General features: G+C 34.8%; 1 protein-coding gene across 1 annotated transcript in view; it reads left to right on the plus strand.

The window, feature by feature from the left end:
- Positions 1-16136, plus strand: part of ZNHIT6 (zinc finger HIT-type containing 6) — a 60783-nt gene that overhangs the window by 28184 nt on the left and 16463 nt on the right. Inside the window, exons 6-8 of the mRNA XM_036256046.1 lie at positions 6307-6375; positions 7801-7881; positions 9311-9388. Coding sequence (XP_036111939.1) covers positions 6307-6375; positions 7801-7881; positions 9311-9388 — 228 coding nt within the window. The remainder of the gene's footprint in view (positions 1-6306; positions 6376-7800; positions 7882-9310; positions 9389-16136) is intronic.

A 16136-nucleotide genomic window follows, 5' to 3' on the forward strand; every position in this document is an offset into this window, starting at 1 on the left:
TGAGCCTTCAGAAGTGTTGAGTAAGTTTTAGTTAATCAGGGAAGGAGCAGAATGAGAATAGGTTTGGGTTGTTTTGTGTTTGTTTTTTAAGAACAGTATATTTAAACCCAAACTTTGTATTAGAAATCTTACTCCCTAAAATTCAGCCTCCTATGTAACTCTTAGTTGTGGCTTTTTGGGGGGGTGGGACGGGTGGAGATAGCTTTGAAGTTGTCAAAATGATTAGATAAGTAACAATAGCTCTGGTTGGGTAATAATATCTCAAATGAAAAAGAAATATCTTAAAACTTTGAATAATGAAATATTTTAAAGTTTAAAAAGAATGTTAAAATTGTTCCTGTCCTTTCTGTGACTACCATTCTGTACTTCCCCACGAAAACATCTTTGACTCTGCTGCTTATAGAAAGTAGCAAATCGTTATGTCAACGATTTATTTTATGTGGACATATAAAATAAGAATTAACTCCTTTTATTAAGTCTCATAGTTAAAAGTTTGAGGCTTATCTTTATACTTATAAATACATGTATGAGTATATATTTTTAAATATAAAAACCGTTATTTAATACACACATTTTTTCCTACCTTGGTGCATATACTTTTGCCTCATCGTTATGTAGATCTATCATGATTTATTTACTCAGTTTTCTGCTGATATACATTTAGATTATTTTTAATTTTTTCCTGTTACAAGAAGTGGTATACGGATATTTTGTACATATGTCATAAGAAGTGGTATAGTGGCTGTTTTGTACATATGTCATTACTTCTCCAGTTATTTCCTTGGTATAAATTTCCAGGAATAAAATTGAGACAAAAATATATATTTTTTATTATAAACTTTTATTTATAATTTTTATGAAATTGAATCACCAGAAACACACCAGTTTATATTCCAGTGAATAACACAGCATGTCCATTTTACCACTGTTTCCTAGCATTTCTAACTTTAATAATATCTTTGTAAATCTGGTAAGTGAAAATATTTCATTTCTATTTGCATTATGTACTTTGGGTTTGAATGAGTTTGAACATCTTATAGCATCAAGTGCCATTTAAAAGTATCTGATGACGCCCTGGCCGGTTTGGCTCAGCAGTTAGAGCGTCAGCCTGCGGTCCAGAGAGACCAGGTTCGGTTCCCGCTAAGGGTGCGTACTTAGGTTGCAGTTTGTCCCTGGCCCTGGTTGGTTGTGCGGGTGGCAGCCACTCGATGTGTCCCTTTCACGTCGATGTTTCTCTCTCTCTCTCCCTCCCTCCCACTCTATCTGAACAAAAAATGGAAAAAAAAATGTCCTCGGGTGAGGATTAATAAAAAATAAAGAATGGCTAAATAGATTTGACATTCTTCACATAATGGAATACTGTACAACAGTTAAAATTAATGAACTAATCTATATGTATCATAAATAATGTATCATAAATAAACGTCTAAAGCATAATGTAAATGAAAACAAGGCATAGGATATTTAGAGTATAATAACATTGAAATAAATGTTAATGTCACACAAAATACCATACTGTTTAGATAGATAGATAGATAGATAGATAGATAGATAGATAGAATATAAAACCATATATGGCAAGAATACACACCCAACCTCAAGACAGTAGTTACCTCTGATGATAGGAAGAGAATTGGATCAAGTAATAGTACAAAGGATCATCAAGCATATCAGTAACCTTTTATTTCTCAGAAGAAAAAAAATCTCAAACAAATATGGCAATATGCAAATTGGTTACATTTGAGTATGAGTACATTGAGTATTTTTATAATTGTCATAATTTAGCAGTGTATATATAATAACACAGTAATGACTGACTTCCTTGTAACCACAAGTAGTTAATTACAGCAAATAAAATTATTTCCAAGGGCTTTTCTCGTTTTCGGAATGTTGAGTACTTTCTGAAGGTATTTAGGGTCTACTGAATGTTAAGAACAGTGAGTGGTTCTTGATTGCTCAAGCAGTGATTGGAGTGATTATGATTTACAATTCTGTAAGATGGCATGTCCATAATTTCCACCCCTCTGTAACTTAACATGTAAAAACAAGTATGTTTAGAAAGAAAGAAACTGTTATGCATTAAGATTAAAAGATCAGTTTATTTCCTACAAAGAAAAAAATGTAGTATCTCTCAGCCTCTTTGCCAGTTTCACAGGTAACAAACTTTGCAAGTTTATATTTTCTTTAGGGTGAATTATTTTATTTGGGAACCAATAACTGTTGTATTTGCATTCAGCATTTTTGTAGTTTTTTTTACTCTGAAAGTTTAGACACCAGGTGTGTAAATTAGTAAAGGGTGCTATACACTTTTGTTCTATCAAAAAATATTAAACATGATTGTTTCTTATATGATAAGTGGCACTACTGACATAAGCATAATCAAACATACTTTTTTCTAGCTAGTGCCAAAATCTGTCTTATTATTAAAGAAAACTTCTATAAGCAGATCTGTTGATAACTTGCCCTAATTGAAGGAATTTTACTTGATTTTATGTTCATTGTCTTAGACAAAAATTTGACGAAATCATATAAATGTTCAGTGGAAGATACTCTGTTAGATTGTATTAAACGAAAGGTTTTAGATTTGGAGGCCATTCTGCTAAGGCATAGATTTGTAGGAGCTGCTGCTGACCATTACTTGGGCATGCTACTGACCGCTAACTGACAAGTAGGTTGTTAGAAATTTCTTCTAAGTGAGTAAAAAATGTGTATAGTCATCATGTAGTGAAGATATTTACATTTCTGTGATGGATTTAATGTTTTGAGTATTAAATATTTTATTTTATTTTTATTTTCTTTATTAATTTATTTTTGTTACAGATGTTTCTCCTTTTTTCCCCATTGACACCCTCCTTCCCTCCTCCCCCACCCCGTCCCCAACTTTGTTGTCCATATCCATCAGTTATGCATACATGCATATAAGTTCTGTGGTTTATCTCTTCCCTCTCCCCACCTCCTCTTCTGAGGGTTGTCAGTCTGTACCCTACTTTCACGTCTCTGGGTCTACCCTATTCCTCAGACTGTTATGTTCCTTATATTCCACAAATAAGTGAGATTATGTGATATTTGTCTTTGCTTGGCTTGTTTCACTTAGGATAATACTCTCCAGGTCCCTCCATGTCGTCTCAAAGGAGAAGAGATCTTTCTTACAGCTGCATAGTACTCCATTCTGTATATGTACCACGGCTTTTTTATTGATTCGTCTACTGATGGACACTTGGGCTGTGTCTAGATCTTAGCTATTGTAAATAGTGCTGCTACAAACATGGGGGTACATATATTCTTTCCGATTGGTGTTTCAGGCCTCTTAGGGTATATTCATAAAAGTGGGATCACTGGGTCAGATGGCAAGTCAATTTTTAATTTTTTGAGGTAACACCATATTGTTTTCCATAGTGGCTGCACCAGTCTACATTCCCACCAGCAGTGTACTAGAGTTCCCTTTTCTCCACACCCTCGCCAACACTTGTTGTTTGATGATTTGTTGATGGCGGCCATTCTGACAGGTGTGAGGTGATACCTCATTGTTGTTTTAATTTCCATCTCTCTGATGATTAGTGATGTTGACCATTTCTTCATATGTCTCCTAGCCATTTGTATGTCCTGTTTGAAGAGGTGTCTATTTAGTTCCTCTGCCCATTTTTTAATTGGGTTCTTTGTCTCCCTTTTGTTGAGTGGTATGAGCACTCTATATATGTTTGAAATTAACCCCTTATCTGATACATTATTGGCAATAATGCTCTCCCATACAGTGGGTTGCCTTTCCATTTTGATGATTGTATCTTTTGCTGTGCAAAAGCTTTTGAGTTTGATGTAGTCCCATGTGTTCATTTTCTCCTTTGTTTCTGTTGCCTTAGGTGATGAAATTCTGCTGCATATGATATCCGAAATTTTGTTGCCTACATTTTCTTCTAGGATTTTTATGGATTCACGAGTCACATTTAAGTCTTTTATCCATTTTGAGTTTAGTCTTATGTATGGTGTAAGTTGATGGTCTAGTTTCATTTTTTTGCATGCGGCTGTCCAATTTTCCCAACACCATTTATTAAAGAGGCTGTCTTTACTTCATTGTATGCTCTTGCCACCTTTGTCAAATATTAATTGAGCATATTGCCTTGGGTCTATTTCTGGATTCTCTGTTCTGTTGCGCTGGTCCATATGCCTGTTCTTGTGCCAGTACCAGGCTGTTTTGATTGAAGTAGCTTTGTAGTATAACCTGATATCCAGCATTGTGATCCCACCTACTTTGTCGTCCTTTTTCAAGATTGCTGTGGCTATTTGGGGTCTTTTTTGGTTCCATATGAACTTTTGAAGTATTTGTTCTAGTTCTGTGAAATATGTCATTGGTATTTTAATGGGGATTGCATTGAATCTATGGATTGCTTTGGGTAGTATGGTCATTTTAATGATGTTAATTCTTCCAATCCATGAATGAAGTATGTGCTTCCACTTTTTTATATTTTCCTCTATTTCTTTTTTCAGTGTCCTGTAGTTTTCTGCAAATAGGTCCTTTACTTCTTTGGTTAAGTTTATTCCTAGGTATCTAATTTTTTTTTTGCCGCGATGATAAATGGGATTGTTTTTTCAGTTCCTCTTTCTGTGAGTTGATTATTGGTGTATAACAATGCCGTTGATTTCTTGATGTTAATTTTGTATCCTGCTAGTGTACCAAATTCATTTATTAAGTCTAGTAGATTTTTGATGTAGTCTTTAGGGTTTTCTGTGTATAATATCATGTCATCTGCGAATAATGACAGTTTCACTTCCTCCTTCCAATTTGGATCCCTTTTATTTTTTCTTCCTGTCTGATTGCTGTGGCTAAGACTTCCAGTACTATGTTAAATAAGAGTGGCAAAAGTGGGCATCCTTATCTTGTTCCTGTTCTTAAGGGAATGCTTTTAGTTTTTGCCCATTGAGTATGATGTTGGCTGTAGGTCTTTCATATATGGCTTTTATTATGTCGACATATGATCCCTCTATCCCCACATTGCTAAGCGTTTTTATCAGAAATGTGTGCTGGATTTTGTCAAATGCTTTTTCAGTGTCTATTGATATGATCATATTGTTTTTATCTTTCATTTTGTTTATGTGGTGTATCACATTTATTGTATACCAGCCTTACATCCCTGGGATGAATCCCACTTGGTCATGCTGAATAATTTTTTTGATGTATTGCTGGATCCGATTTGCTAGTATTTTTTTAAGGATTTTGGCATCTTTGTTTATTAGGGATATTGGCCTGTAGTTTTCTTTCTTTGTAGTGTCTTTTTCTGGTTTTGGAATTGGAATTATGCTGGCCTCATAAAACAAGTTTGGAAGTCTTCCTTTTTCTTGAATTTTTTGAAATAGTTTCATGAGAATGGGTTTCAGTTCTTCTTTGAGTGTTTGGTAAAACTCACCCGTGAAGCTGTCTGGGCCTGGACTTTTGTTTGCTGGGAGAGTCTTGATTACATCTTCAATTTCCTTAGTTATTATTGGTCTGTTCAAGTTTTCTATCTCTTCCTGATCCAGTTTTGGGAGACTGTGTTTATAGAAATTTGTCCATTTTGCTTAGATTGTCAAATTTGTTGCCATAGAATTGTTCATAGTATTTGTTAACAATCTTTTGTATTTCTGTGGTGTCAGTTGTTTGAGTGTTAAATATTTTTTTTAAAGAATGGTGTCTAGTGTCACCAAATTTAGATATGTTAAATGGAACATATGGTCATTTTTCTAAAATCAGACATTTAGTAAATTATTACTTTCGATCCTGTATGAAAGTTCAGACTTAAAAGCAAAGACTCTAGCTCAGAGTGCATTCTGCTTAGCAACCAACTTGTCTGCTGTTTTGCTACTGAATGCACATACTCATGGCTCATAAATGTATCTGCAGCCAGCTGGTCTGAACCAGACAGTACTTCATTCACCTCATTTCCAGGCTAGTCAGGCAAAGACATCAGCTCATTGTTTCTGGTCGTAAGAAAATTTATTTGTAAACTTCAAGTAGTAGCACACTGGTCTCAAAAAAAAAAAAAAAAAAAAAAAAACCCTGAACTATGAGAAATTGCCTTCTAATTCAGGAATGTGAAGTCTTTGGAATTCAGAACTGCTTCACTTAGTTTTTTTCTCCTTAAAAACTCTTGCAAGTATGTTGTTTGAAAAACGTGGCCTCTAAAATCCTAGAAAAGAGATAATAGTTCTTAATAGAAAATAGACGTTAAAATCTAAGAATACTTTTAGAATTATTATTTGAAAACAAGAATTTTGGTTTGTGTTCAGACTTTTATTTTCTACCTTAATCCTCACATGAGGTATTTTCTCTCTTAGAAAACAACAGTTTTGTTGGCATGTGAAGCTCCAGTTTCCTCAGAGTCAAGCTGTGTACATAGAAAAAAGGTATAGTAGCACTGCTCTCTTTTAAGAACTTACTTGTTTTTATTATGTCTCTAATTAAAATAAATTAAGTTAAATGTGATGTCAATGAATGTATGTTAGTAGTAGAATGGATAACTAAGTTATGGTGTGTTGATCCAGTGAAGTGCTGAACACCATGGAAAATGAATGACATACAACTACACACATCAACATGGACGAACCTCAGAAACACTGTTGAGTCAGAAAAGCAAGTTAAGGAAGAGTACATAGAGTACGTTTCTGTTTGTAAATAGGAGGAAAGAAACAAAATGTATACCTCTTGGGACTACCTGTAGAGGTGTTAGAACTTTAAGGGAAATGATTAGCACAGAAATCAAGAGAATGTTTATCACGCGGTACAGGCATTAAGGAGAGAGATGCAGGGAGAATTAAGAGAGCAGAAAACTTTCATAAACTGGGTGGTTATATAGGAAGAGAAAAATGAGTCAAAATTCTATGTAGCGATTACTACTATTAGTAATGTGTGTCCCACAGAAAATACATTATTTTAGACATGCATACACCCATAATTGGCATTAATTTGCATAAGCAGTTTTTTATCATTTTTTTCATATTATGAACATTTTCAAGTGTCATTTAAAATTTTTAATGGTTGTGTACTCTTTGATTCCTTGGGTTATGAAAATTTTTAAGTTGCTATTGAGGTAATATATTTAGCATATATATCCACATTATGCATAATGTCCTCTCTTGTCATTGTCATAGAGATTTTAGTGAAACACTTTCTTATTTGAAGGTGCACACCAGACTAGAGACAGTGAAAGGACTTAAATGTTATAGATAGGGCTATTTAGCATAATAGTTTATAAATATGTATAAGTGATTAAGGAAAGTTACTAGTTCAGGACAGTGTCTTAATTTTGTTTCTACAGCTTTATAGTTTAAAACAATGTGCATGCATATAGGAAAGTTGGGAAACCTAAAATGCTTTGTTTCCAGAGAAAGTAGTGTCAAGTTTTTAAACCTGATCTTATGATTTAGAATGAATAAACTTGAACATGCACTAAAATTAGCATCATCTGAAACCTTTTCAGATTTTTTATTTCTGCAACTTTTCAAATGTTTTTCCTGACTTTTTTCTTTTCATCTTTGAGCACAGGTGTGGGTTAAAACAGGCTTCATATTTTTATGACTAATTTATAGGGAGCCTCTCAAAGTAATGTTTTTAAAGACTTTGTTAAGTGTGTCCAGGAAATCTTTTTAAGCTATTTTTCTAAGTAGTTTTTGCCTAACAAACCATTATATTTTGCCAAGAGTAAAATAAAATATCTGTGTTCAGTTACTTAAACAAAAACATCGCAAGATTTAGTAATTCTAAGTTAACACCTTTAGGAGAAAATTGTAAATACTAAGTTTTGTTTTTGTTTTCTTTTCTTTGTTGTGAAGAGTACCAGATGATAAAACTATTAATGAAATCTTAAGAACTTACATTGACCCAGAAAAGTCTGATCCTGTAATACGCCAAAGGTATGTTTTTAAAATATCGTCACTTTCTGAAATTACATAAAATGTTGAGGTATTTGTTAGGTGCATATTTACTATAGAAAGTCATGAGTTTATTAGAATGGAATGAGTCATTGCCACTTTCTGTCCCTTTCCTTGGTTTTTACTCAAGGCTCTGTCAGACAGAGATGTTACTTTTGGATAGTAATAACAGTAGTCCGTACTATGTTCTTTACTATGTTCCTGACACTCTTTACTATGTTCCTGACACTCTTTGAAGCAGATAATAATACATGTAATTCATTTAATTCTCACAATAGCCAATTAAGGTAGATTACTGGTATGATGCCCATTTTTGCAGAAAGGGAAACTGAGCTGTGAAGAAGTTAAATGACTTCATATAGCTAATAAGCAAGGAAGCTGGGATTCAAACCCAGGCAGTCTGGAGTCATTGCCCACACTCAACCTTTAAACTAAAATGCCTTTCAAGTTGAACCCAAAACTGAAAATTAGGAGTTTCCAAGTAACTGTTACAGATAGGAAATCCTGTTTCAGCCAACTTTTCATAAAACTACGTAAGATATACTCTGTCTCCTGTCCAGAAATACAGCATGGACAAAAATAATTAATATAGCATAGTGGAAAGAGTCAGTATGAATGTGTGGGTTAGAAAAGCTAGCTCCGTGCCTTATTAGCTGTGTGCTCAGGAGCAAGTTACTTAATTTTTTTTCCATTATTAAAATGAGATTGATTATAATCTACTGGATAGGGTTGTTATAAAGCTTTAAAAATAGCATATTTTTCCTAGTACAGTGAAGTTCCTAGCACATAGTAGGCAGTGCTTTAAAAAGGAAACTATTATTAGAGTATGAATTATTAGTGTTCCTGGGCAGGAACCCAGTTGACTTTCTTTTCACCAGATGGTACCTGTTTGGGACATGAATGTTTGGTTTGTTTCCAGAGTAACCTGGTATTTAAAATTTATATTGAGTGAATTCTGAAATGTCTGATTCCGTTCAAGTTCAGTCTCTTCATCTACTTTTAATAAAAGATAGTGCCCAAACCAAACCAGATCCATGTCATATACCAAATAGTGTCTTGAGACAGGTATAATACTTGAGTTTTATTCTAGTTACTGATAATTCAGTTGTTATCATATATTTAGCAATAAAACAAAATATCCTCCACTAAATTGCATACATTAAAAAAAATCAAATAGCAAGATTAATTTACTGAAATAGTTATTTTTTAATTTAAGTTCTTTATACAGAGAGAAGAAAAGGTGATTTTTAAAAATTCAGATCTTCGGTTAGAAAAATATCTGTAACTTTTTCTGTGCTTGTGTAGATACATTTTAAATATTGTTAGCTACTCATAAGTGGTCTTTCATGGACACTATTTTAAATATATTAAAAATCAATTTTGCTTTTTCAATGTGACATTTTTATTTCAGGTTGAAAGCCTACATTCGTTCTCAGACTGGGGTCCAAATTTTAATGAAGGTCGAAAATATGCAGCAAAATTTAGTCAGGTAAAATTGCTTCCCTCCCATTTCTTTAAATATTTTATAATTCTGCACTATAATTAATTAACTTAATTAGCTTCAGTAGCTAGTTATTATACTAATTATATGGCTATTAATAAAGCCTGAGCTTTAAAAATGACTTTCAAATTAAAATTTTAAAATAATCACCCTTATAGTTTAAATTTGGTTGAAAAATCACCCTGGTTGGAATATTTTAAAATAACATTATGTGCAACTAAAAGATTTCTAAGTTGCATTTTAAGTTATTTCAAGAAGTAGTCTTTGCAACAGAGTTCCAATGTTCAAGATGTTTTTAGAAATGCAAAACTTCTTGTGACCAACTGATTGTTGCATATAGTGCAGTAAAAAGAACACTGCATAGCAATGTGAAGGGAGACAGGTGCTAACAAACTGGGGGGTGGTTTGGTCAAGTTATCAGCATCACTGGGCTCTGTTCCTTCTTAAATGGAAAGAAGCAGACTACACTAAGTGATCTCTGCGACCCCTGCCCGTAACATCAGTACCAGTTCTGTGTCGGCTACTGAATTGCAAAACACTGATCTTTTAAGACTTCTGATGCTTTTCCATTTCCATTGTTCAATTAACAAAACTACTAGATCCAATTCAAACTAGATCTGGTTGTCTACAATTTGATTTGCGGGTTTGGCTTAGAGCAGAGGTTCTCAACCTTCCTAATGCCACGACCCTTTAATACATTTCCTCATGTTGTGGTGACCCCCAACCATTAAATTATTTTTGTTGCTACTTCATAACTGTAATTTTGCTACTGTTATGAATCGCCATCGGAAATATGTGTTTTCCAATGGTCTTAAGTGACCCCTGTGAAAGGGTCGTTCCACCCCCAAAGGGGTTCTGACCCACAGGTTGAGAACCGCTGGCTTAGAGGTTTGAAAGTCTAAGCTGTGAAAGCAGAGCTGCTTATGAACCCCAGCTCTGCCGGCTACCAGTTATGTTAACAAGTAAATTATATAACCTCACTTGCCTTAGTTTTCTCATGTCTAACATGGGGATGATAATTATAAGATTGTCACGAGAGATTGAAGTGAGTCATTTAGTACATGGTAAGTGTGTGCTTTTATAACTATTGCTACTACTACTAACTACTACAGATAAATGGATTCTTACAAATGGTCTACACATAAAATTATAAGGCTTTTATAGGTAGGTAAGAATGGATCTAAACACGTAATCTTGACTGCTTTTCTGACCAACATAGTATCTCAAATATCCCTAGCTTTGTATCATTGATTATGGTTTATTGATGAAAGGTCCAAGTTTTCTGTCCCATAGTCTTTTCCCTAGACTTATTAATTCAATATATTTACCTGCAGTTCATGTTTTAACTCTGCTTCTTCCCCTAAAAGATTTGGGGTCCAAATTATGGTAGGTTAGAAAGTTCTGTGGCTTCTGCAAAGATAGTTATCCAGAGTTACAACATCCATGTTAACCAAAATCAATTATTTCTGAAATTAATAATCACTTATGTAATTAATGAGAAATACTGATGTAAAAAGTACAGTTTTTCAGTTTTGTTTAGCAAAATCCTAAAGTGAATTCCATATAACTCATGTTTAAACAAAATAATTTGCATTGCTCCCTCAGAATTTACCTTTGGTCAATCATTAATTAATGTTTTCTTCTTTTACTATCTCTGTTTCCTCTTCCAAATTTAGTTCCTCTTCTAACATGCATTGTATTTTATCTAGTTAGTTCATGTAAACGTTATTCTTTTTTTATACTTTGGTGCATTCTTGAGTATATTATGGTTTCCGTCTCATAAGCCTACTAAGAGAACACCTGTCTGAGGGTTTTTATGAAAAGTGAAATTGCTTTTTGGATAGTTGTCTTATCTCAGTTTTCTTGGCCTGGAACTAATGTATGTTTTCCCAGTCTTCTGACAACCTGGTAATATGTCCAACTATTCTAACACTGCAGCACCCTTCTGAGCTTTTGCCAGCTCCTTGTCATAGCCTGCTGGTGTGGGGACAATATGTAAATGGCTCCAGGAGGAATGGAAGGGAGACAGTGTAAGTGCTATCCATCTTGGTTCAGGAAATTCTTAAATGCAATAAAAGAATAAAACTGTTGCCCTGGCCGGTTTGGCTCAGCAGTTAGAGCGTCGGCCTGCGTTCCGGAGAGACCCGGGTTCGGTTCCCGCTAAGGGCATGTACCTCGGTTGCACTTTGTCCCCGACCCTGGTTGGGTCGTGCAGGTGGCAGCCACTCGATGTGTCCCTTTCACGTCGATGTTTCTCTCTCTCTCTCTCTTCCTCTCTCTCCCTCCCACTCTATCTGTGCAAAAAATGGAAAAATGTCCTCGGGTGAGGATAAAAAAAAAGAATAAAACTGTTTGCCTAATCATTTCCTTTGTGTGTGCTTATCTGACCTTGAATAATTACAAATAGTAGTTACTGTTTTAATGGCTGTGTGAATGGGCTTATTTTTTTTTTCTAGAAGCTCCTTGAAACCCGAAGTCTTTTTATGTTTTAATTTTTTTTTTTTCTTTATTGATTTTAGAGAGGGATGAAAGGGAGGGAGAGAGAATACCCATTGGCCTCCTCCTGTATGCCACTCACAGGGGATTGGGCCCACAACCTGGGCATGTGCCCTGACCGGGAATCAAACTGGCGACTTCTTGGTGCATAGGTCTATGCTCAGCCACTAAACCACACTGGCTGGGCTATTTTATTTTTTAAGTTAATATGTATTTGAAACACCAGATATAATATTAAATAAAAATATCTATTTTTGGCATCAACTTGATCACAGTCACCTTATTTACCTAATCAGTAGGATGATTAAACTTCTTTACCAAAGTTAGGAAAGCTAAATGTAAATAGTTTTGATATAACTGATAAGAACAAAATATTTTTTGTTTTGGTTTATTACAATCTTTTGTTTGTCTTTTATTTTGTTTTTGTTTCTATTTTTATTTCCTCCATTACCTGAAAGGGAAGATTTGTTATATTTCCATTATAAGTTAAGTTAAACTGGGCCGTGGCCTGTGGAGAAATGTGCCAGCTCACTAAACCAGTTAGACTTGAATCTTTGGCAAAATATTCTCTTCTTCCAAAATGCAAGGAAACCCAAACTGTATGTAATAAAAGGTAAATGTAAGATACTGAGTATTTTATTTTTTTAATCCTCACCCGAGGACATTTTTCCATCTTTTGTACAGATAGAGTGGGAGGGAGAGAGAGGAAGAGAGAGAGAGAGAGAGAAACATCAACGTGAAAGGGACACATCGAGTGGCTGCCACCCGCACAACCAACCAGGGCCAGGGACAAACTGCAACCGAAGTACGTGCCCTTAGCGGGAACCGAACCCGGGTCTCTCCGGACCGCAAGCCGACGCTCTAACTGCTGAGCCAAACTGGCCAGGGCGATACTGAGTATTTTAAAGTGTATACTATAGGACAGACTGCTTGGGCCCAGATATCATTCCTCTTTCACTTGGAAATATGTGTTATAAATTCATGAAGAGGTCAAGGGGATGGAGATCTCAGCTTGTCCTAGCAGACCAAGGTTTTCTAGGAGTGTGGCAGGAGTGGGTGACGTGATCTGGGGGCAGTGGTTGGGAAAACCATTTCATGCAGTTGTGTAGAAGGAAGTCAGGATATATAGAGGCCAGAACACAGGAGGATGCCAGTAGATTGTCATGGTTTATTTTAACAGAGTCAAAGAGAGTAAACCTGAACTAAGAAAAAGGTCAAGAAATGCACTGAAATGACGGTCAGATAACCTAATTCTAGACACAACTTCTCTGTGCTTCATTTTCCTTAGATCCTTTACTTTCATTTTATAACCTTTCTTCTCTAAGAACCCAGGAAGGGCCAAAGTTAGGACTTGGGTTAATCTTTATCCCCAAAAGAGAGGAAATAATTGATTAATAAAGGAAAAGGTGAATGGTGTTAACTTTAAGGAAAACCTAGAATAGGCTGCTTTGACACTAAGCTTTAGCCAGATTGAGGAACATAAGAAGTATTCACCTTATCTATGTAGAAAACTTTTCAGATTTTTCCATTTGAGTTGTTTACTTGAACTCAGTGTGACATGAAAATGCCACCAAAGAAGAGGAAGCAGATGGCTACAACCTAGGTCCAGGAATTTTGGATTTAAAAATTGCCACCTTATTTAACTTTGAGTAGCGATGGCATCACTTTAAGGCAGTAATAATGTCAGAAACTCCTATTGAGGTAGCTTTTATCCTAAGTTGGGGTAAGGTACATTCTTTTATTTCTGATTAAGTCAGCCTCAAGATACAGTTATCCTAATGTCTACAAAACTCCCCAGTATTTATAAGTATTTTCTAACCGTGAATAATGAAAATAGATATTATGGGGGTACATTTAGAAATATTTGATTTAATTTTTAACTGAATATTTTTAAAACCATAGTGTTCTCCAGATAATATATTCACAGATAGCTAGGATGAGCATTTACATTTGATTGTATACTTAATTACAGTTATACCGTTAAAGGAAAGTTCATTCAGAGAACATCTAAGTAAGATTATTATAGGTTATAAAATGTTAGGTTTCTAATTTAAGATAAGCATGCTAAATAGGAAGATTTTTATTATTTTCTGAAATGTGCTTAGAAGGCAAAAAGAAATAGTTTCCTTATGGTTGTTTGATTTTAAATGTATCTTATGATTTAGAGCATTCCAGTAACTTCAGAGTGAAGTCGTCTTACCAAATACTTAACATTGCCAGTTTCCACTGGTTGTGTTTTCCCTTTTTTGAGGATTTGTAACAACTGTCTCATGATACACCTCATCAGTGGAGCAGTCTTAAATGTTTCCAGGATTTAGCTTTGCCGTACACAGCTTATATTTTTAGATTTAGGTGATCATGAACACATGTCTAACCCTAAGAAATTTGCCGTTGATCTGTTTGGGAGTTTTCTTTCCAGGGTTTGAATTAGTCTTCTTATAAAAGCTAATATGGCTTAAGTAAAATCTTTTATTCATTCAGCCAACACTTAGTATCCACCATGGTGCGGGTACTATTCTTAACATTTGGGTGATAACAGTGAGGAAAACCACTCCTGCCTCTGTGGAGCTCTCATTCCCCAGTGGAGCAAGATCCACATAAGGTGCTGGGTTAGCAGGGCCACACTTGCCCTCTTGCCACATCATTTCCTACCAGCTTTCTATTCTCAGAATGTCAGTGAATGGATGTGAAGCAGAAAAGCCTGCATGGGTAAGCCAGGCACTATCAGAGGCAGCCATTGTGCTGCTCTCAAATTGTACTGACTGCTGAGTTTAGAATATTCCCGGTTTGCTACTGTCCATGCAGTTGTAATTTTCCAAATCTACTGTTGTAGGTCTCTGTTGTACTTTTACTTATTAATGAAATGATTTGTTTTCATAAAGTTTAGATACATTTTCTGTTCTTTATGTTTACTTTGTTGCTTTGATATTTATAGAAAATCCTGGTTTTGATAAGGATATGGCTTAAGCTTTTGTGGGATGATACATTTTTTCAAAGGTACTCAACAAACCATTAATTTAAGCATATTTAATTTTCCACCTATGTAAATAAAAGTTTATACAAGGATGAATAGGCTACAGTTCTGTTGTGGGGAAAACAGACATGAAGTCAAGGTGACTGAGGTTTCCTACATAGACCTGTTATCTGAGAGATGGACCTGTTTTCTGGATAGGTTGAGGGCATGTTAAGTTTCACGTAGAAGCGGCATCATTTTCGGAAACGTTATTTTAGAAAAGAATGACCTTTCCACACTAATATTTTATTATTATTAGGATTCTTTTAGAGTGAAATGATATCATTCCAGTAAGAAATAGTAATATCATTTTTTCAGAGTATATAATTTATGGAGAAGTAAATCTTATTTTAAAAAATTTAAGACTAGACTTGGTAGTCTAGTCTCACCATTACAAGTACTAAATTCATTAAATCACTGCCTCTCAGACCTAACCCAGATTATGTGATGTTTGAAATAATCTTTTTGCTTTCATTCAAAAACCTACATCAAAGTAGATTCTCTATAAAATCAAAATAATGTTATAAATTTGATAAAGCCCTTCGAAAATTACTAAACCTCTGTTTTCCAGTCTGAAAGTGGGAATAAAGACAGAAATAGTGTTTCATTGTTGTGAAGATTACTCTGAGATAGTGCCTCTCAGCTACTCAGTGGTGCTTGGCACATAGCAAGTCACGCTCAGTAAATAGGTATTACTCACGTATTATGAAGTGCACCATTCAGGTCACCATCTTGCTGAATTCACTCTGAATATAAGAGTTTTTGTTGTTTTAATCTTGCAGATTACTTCCTTAGTGAAAGGAGGAAATATGTTTAAAACAAAAAGTCCCATATGGCTGGCAGTTGACTATATTATATATTACTTTTTTTAAAAAGAACTTCTTTCAGCCAGATAATTTCTTACACTTCTGGGACATACTCTTAAAGTTCAATATTAGCTATACTTCAAACTGGCCACTCACCACTAACCACAAGGGGGCAGGTACCCAATCATGTTAGTTTTACATTTCTTTTGACATAAATGGGATATTGTGAGATTATGAAGTTTCAGGAGCTTGTTTATTTAAGATGTTATCAACTGTTGTTTCTGTACAAAATACTTGTATATCTACATATATTTTCAACCTTTCTCACAAGGTCCAAATTGTGGTTTGCAGTTCTCTTCACTTACACATCTCATTAAATCTTTTTTTTATCCTCACCCGAGGATATTTTTGCATTTATCTT

This window comes from Molossus molossus, unplaced genomic scaffold (assembly GCF_014108415.1).
Source record: "Molossus molossus isolate mMolMol1 unplaced genomic scaffold, mMolMol1.p scaffold_m16_p_12, whole genome shotgun sequence".
In the NCBI taxonomy this organism is placed as follows: Eukaryota; Metazoa; Chordata; class Mammalia; order Chiroptera; family Molossidae; genus Molossus; species Molossus molossus.